The 5722-nt window shown below is 47.3% G+C and overlaps 1 protein-coding gene across 1 annotated transcript; it reads right to left on the bottom strand.

The window, feature by feature from the left end:
* Positions 1–1082: 1082 nt before the first annotated feature.
* On the bottom strand, positions 1083–4745 carry LOC308575219 (uncharacterized protein). The gene is made up of 2 exons (XM_081173850.1): positions 4592–4745; positions 1083–2159 (listed from the first exon to the last, which is right to left on the bottom strand). The coding sequence occupies exon 2, from the start codon at positions 2129–2131 to the stop codon at positions 1361–1363; it is 771 nt and encodes a 256-aa protein (XP_081029976.1). The 5' UTR covers positions 2132–2159; positions 4592–4745; the 3' UTR covers positions 1083–1360.
* Between the last annotated feature and the right edge of the window lie 977 nt (positions 4746–5722).

The raw sequence follows: 5722 nt of genomic DNA, 5'->3' as shown, positions 1-5722 counted from the left end.
CTCTATGTGACATCCTTTTATATATTTGAACATGGCTATCATATCACCCCTTAACCTCCTCTTCTCCAGGCTAAACATGCCCAGCTCCCTTAGCCGTTCCTCATAAGGCATCGTTTCCAGGCCTTTGACCATTTTGGTTGCCCTCCTCTGGACACGTTCCAGTTTGTCAGTGTCCTTCTTGAACTGTGGTGCCCAGAACTGGACACAGTACTCCAGGTGAGGTCTGACCAGAGCAGAATACAGTGGCACTATTACTTCCCTTGATCTAGATGCTATACTCCTATTGATGCAGCCCAGAATTGCATTGGCTTTTTTAGCTGCTGCATCACACTGTTGGCTCATGTCAAGTTTGTGGTCAACCAAGACTCCTAGATCCTTTTCACATGTACTGCTCTCAAGCCAGGTGCCACCCATGATAGGATGGTGCCTAATATGCCTCCTTCTGGCAGCCAAGCTGGTGCCAAACATACTGCTCTGCTTTCCTGTGGACCACATCAGTGAGGCAGACAGGGGAGTCTTGTCATCTGGGCAGCCTGAGACCACAATGCGCACTGCCCAGTCTTGCGAGCCAGAGAGCTTGCTTTGTTGTTGTTAACACAGCAAATTAACTTCACCTCAGAGGTGCACTCTCAAGACACACAGATGCCAATTGCCCCTTAGTGTGGAGGTACAGCACAGTCATCATGGCTAGCAACTATTGGTAGCTTTCTCCTCCATGAACTTTTCCATGAATTTTAAAGTCATCCATGTTCTTGGCCATCTTTGCCTTCTTTTCCCATATTTTAACTGTGCTGCCCTGAATATTGCAACATTCATCTTTATTGAATGTCCATGAGTTCTAAAGCTATTGGGGGGGGGGGACTTTTTTCTAACTGCTGCACCAGCCAGCTGCTCCTGACAGTGATTTTATTACTGCATTGTGGGAGGTTGTTTTTTTTAAAAAAACTTTGGTTGGGATAATGTTGGGACTTCCTTAGCAGGAGGTGGTACACAAATTTAATGAAGCTGAACTTAAAAGAGGCATGTGCCAAACGGATTATGACAATGGAATTCAGATGGCAGAAAAAGACATCATAGATGTGTTGATTTTGAGATAAGCTTTATTCTCTCCCATGCATTAAGGGAGATTGAAACAAGGAAATCAGCAGCAGTGGGTGGATGAGGAAACACCCATCCACCACAAACACACACACACACATTCATAAATTACATTGAAGAATGAGCCACACACTGAACATTAAATGCTATTGAAGAATGAAAGTGCCTGCAGAAGTGTCTTGGGTTTAGCATGTCGTTGTCAGGATGCTGATGCGAGGTAGCAAAGTTAGCTTTTCTTGGGTTGCTTGGCAAATGCTGCATTTTACTTGATGCTTGGCAATGGGCAGACCTGCTTGGTTTGCCCAATGCATGGTGGGACGACAATGGGGCACTTGGTCTGTGAGGATCCACCACCAGATCCGCCGCTGCTGCAACAGACAGCTCCGCCACTGCTGCTGCTGCAGCACACAGCTCCGCCACTGCCACTGCTGCAGCAGACAGCTCCACCACTGCCACCACCACTGCTTCCACCAGGTACAACAATGGTTTTCCCACTGCCGCCACATCCTCCACTGGATCCTCCTCCAATCACCTTAACCCCACCTGAGCTTCCACCACCGGATGAGCTACAACAAACGGCGCCACCGCTGCCACTGCCGCCGGACGAGCTGCAGCATACTGCACCGCCACTGCCGCCGCTAGCTCCACAGCAAACCCCTCCAGATCCTCCACCAACAACTATGGGGATCTTTTGCTGGCCACCTCCATATCCACCTCCATATCCACCACCCATTCCACCTCCAACGCAACACCCAGAAGACTGGCCACTGCCGCCGGATGATCCACAGCACACTGCGCCACCGCTACTGGCTCCGCAGCAAACTCCTCCAGATCCTCCGCCAACAACCACTGGGATCTTTTGCTGGCCGCCTCCATATCCACCTCCGCTTGGTATAATGATGACTCCGCCGGACTGTCCGCCATATCCTCCTCTGCCGCAGCCTCCGCCACCACCTCCAGAGCAGCAGCAGCAGCCGCCCCCTGAACCGCCGCAGCAGCAACAGCCACCCCCACTTTGTTTTTGCTGGCTCATCTTTCGGCTTTTGTGTGGTGCGTTAGACCTGGAAAGTGGACAAAGCATAGTTAATGCACACTGCTGGCTGCAATGCTCATTTCTTAAAGGGCCTCATTCTCATGGTGGTCAACTTGTGTCCAGGCTGCAGCACCAGAGAGTAGAGGTGGCGACTGGCAGTGTGTTGGATCACATGGTTGAATGCATGCATGTATACATAAATACACACAAAAACACACCACCTTACTCCATATTTTCATCTGAAGAATGCTGGAGGGTAGGCCATTTGGGTAATGGTCACAAAGAGGACGCAGGTGGAACAAGGAGCCTGACCCAGGTGAAAACAGGAGGGGGGGAGAAGGCCATAAGCTGAAACTCAACATGTGAAGAGACACTGCCCCCTACTGGGATTCAGCCAAGCAGCAGACCCCGCCACCTGCACTCTCGTTTCGCCGCAGCTGCAGCTATGCCGCTATCCCTCTTGTTCCCCAACTAACCATAAAAGGCTGTTTGTTTCCTAGTGTGCCCTTCTTTCCCAGGGCCATTTTTCAAGCAGACCACTTCCCCTCCCTCATTCATGGATTCCATGCCTCGCCCCAGGATCCAAATTATTTTCCTCACCTCTTCTCAGGTTACTTAGCAGTTCCCCCTACATGAAAGTCACTGTTGAAACAAAGGATTCTTATCACGGAGGATCCTTCCATTGGGTGATCCTTGCCCTGTGATTTGAATTGGTGCAACCCAGTGACCAACTGACCACCTTCAGAATCCCTAACTTCATCTCTCTGTTTCCTGTACTTTCTGCCTTGATCTGTTTCTTCAGTGCTACCTGGTTGGCTGCCAGCTAGCAAGCCAAACCATATATCTGGTGTAGATACGGAGGCCAGATAATGTGAACAACATGGCTCCCCTGCACCAGCTAAGCAGGTCTGGCCTTGCAAACAGGGAATGGATGTATAAGGCTTCTTCTGGGAACAATTCCTCAGTGAACCTTTGTCTGACAGATTTATCCCTTGATAATCATAAAGGATTAAAATGTCTCTTGGAACAGGTTTAGGTAAGGATGCAATCTCTGGCTTAGCTGCAGCTATCATTCAAGCATTGCTGTTGGTGAGGACACCCCAATTCATTTGCTGTGATCTCAGCTGCTCAGGTGCCATCACCCATTCCCAAATACAACAATCTTCTGCATGTTTGTGGATACAGTAGCTACACTGCATGCCCGCATTTCACCTCCAAACCTTAGCAGGAAATACATATACAGTGGTACCTCGGGTTAAGTACTTAATTCGTTCCGGAGGTCTGTTCTTAACCTGAAACCATTCTTAACCTGAAGCACCACTTTAGCTAATGGGGCCTCCCACTGCCTCTGCACCGGTGGAGCATGATTTCTGTTCTCATCCTGAAGCAAAGTTCTTAACCTGAGGTACTATTTCTGGGTTAGCAGAGTCTGTAACCTGAAGCGTATGTAACCTGAAGCATATGTAACCCGAGGTACCACTGTACCCAGAAACAAATCTGGGCTCCTTTGTGCTGTATTGGTGCCCACCCCCATTTCATGAAAAGGAAAAACCATGTTGTTATCATAAATGACTCTCAAGTGGGACATTTAACAGAACAAGCCTATAAATGACTACTCAAAGGCAAACCTCACAGAGTTCAATGGGGCTTACTCCTAGGAAACTGGTTACAAAGGACTGCCGCCTAAATCTGGCATGGCAGAGACAGAACTTCTGGCCATATTTCAACTGCCTCTTTGTTACCTTTGACAAGGTGCCAGCAGAAAGGCAATAACTTTGAGGTTCCACACTTTTCTCAGAAGAAAGCCCTACTTAAATCAACGGTCCCTATCTCCCTGGCAAACTTGCAACGGTGTGTGTGTACTGGAAATTGGCCGAAGCGGGAAAGAAACAAAGGAAAGCCACTCGGCTATAGTAAATTAAGAGGCTCTTCTGACATGTCTCAGCCAGCACATCAACTGAAAGGCTGCTCTCAAGGCAAGCAGGAGTGGAGTGCCGGAAAAGCAGGCATTCTATGATGTATGGCCCTGTAATGGAAAGCCACACTGCACAAGCTAACCACCAGCTTTGCCAGCCAAGTGGGGAAGGGACTCCACAGGGCTCCTGCAATGGCCAGTGCAAGCAGCCAGATTCGTTCACCGAAGCGCCAACGGAGGCAAAATTTTGCGCACCCACAGTCTGGGCCCTGGGTGGGGGCAACCTAGCCAACCACTAGGTATTTCCCTGCCTGGACTAGAGAACAGAAGAAGAACTCTCAACAGATCCTCCTGTTCCTCACTTAAATCTAGATGGATGACCCTCTCCCTCCATTGATTGTGAGGAAATCTATACTGTATCAAGAATCCAAATCAACCCTTTGCACCACGATCCTACAAAATGAATAGTATATTGGTTAAAGCTGCAGATGGTTCCATGCATTAAAGAGAAGGAAGATTATCAAAGATCTAAGCCTTGAACTTACCTCGTTGGACAAATGTGGAAGAATGAAGGACACGCTGCAATGGATTCGAATGATGAGCTTGCAGACCAGAGCTCCTCTTTATACCCATTTTCTGGCCGCTCCTATGGGAAGTGAGGCACCCCAGGAATGGTGAGTGACACAGCTAGAATCTCCCTTAACAACCGGCCTCATCAATCCCAAGATGTCAGACACGTCATAGGAGATCCATATCTCTCTTTTGTATCACTCGCTATTTTTATGGGACGTAAACAGCTTAATGAAGGTGCTACACCTAATGAGTAAGTTCCTGCTTTGTAGCAGTGCCTCACATGTTTGTGGGGGCTCTTGATGGGTGACATATGCAAGGACTGGTTTTCTTTAGGAGAGAGAGTGTCTTCCGACAGGTTTAGGCAAATCAGTCAAATTAGGCAAATTACCAAGGTGGGTTATTTTACTCACCAGAACTCAGTTCCGGCACCTCTCAGGTGGGTGCCAATGCTATTCTAAGAGAATGGGGGTGCTATTTGTGTTGAGTTCCAGCACCTCTTTTTTATAGAAAAAAAAAGCACTGGTTATTACAGTGGTACCTCGGGTTACATACGCTTCGGGTTACAGACTCCGCTAACCCAGAAATAGTGCTTCAGGTTAAGAACTTTGCTTCAGGATGAGAACAGAAATTGTGAAGAATGGAGACTGAAATTGATAGAATATGCAGAACTGGATAAATTAACTGGGAAAATCAGATACACCAAAGACCAAAAGTTCATCGAAGACTGGGGAAAGTTTGTAGATTATCTGAAAAACATATGTGGAGTGAACACAACGCTAGTGGGATTTCAAGAGGCACTGTAAAAATAGAGAAGTATTGTTAATATGAAATAGTGGGAGAAGGGAAGTATAATGGCAATACGAAAGAAGGGAATGTGTAACTAAAGTTATAAACACGGATGATTGTCAGAGACGCTGAAGGAAGTTCAAAAAAGAGACAATTGGTTGTATTTTGGATAAAAATGTATAACTATGCAAAATCAAAAAAAATTTATTATATATATAAAAAAAGAGAACAGAAATTGTGCTCCGGTGGCGCAGCAACAGCAGGAGGCCCTATTAGCTAAAGTGGTGCTTCAGGTTAAGAACAGTTTCAGGTTAAGT

Source organism: Podarcis bocagei, assembly GCF_964188305.1.
Source record: "Podarcis bocagei genome assembly, chromosome: 16".
Taxonomy (NCBI): Eukaryota; Metazoa; Chordata; class Lepidosauria; order Squamata; family Lacertidae; genus Podarcis; species Podarcis bocagei.
This window is presented reverse-complemented; position numbering and strand designations above follow the sequence as displayed.

Bases quoted from the DNA above. Each gene is read 5' to 3' on its own strand.
- LOC308575219 (XM_081173850.1), bottom strand. From the start codon at position 2,131: ATGAGCCAGCAAAAACAAAGTGGGGGTGGCTGTTGCTGCTGCGGCGGT.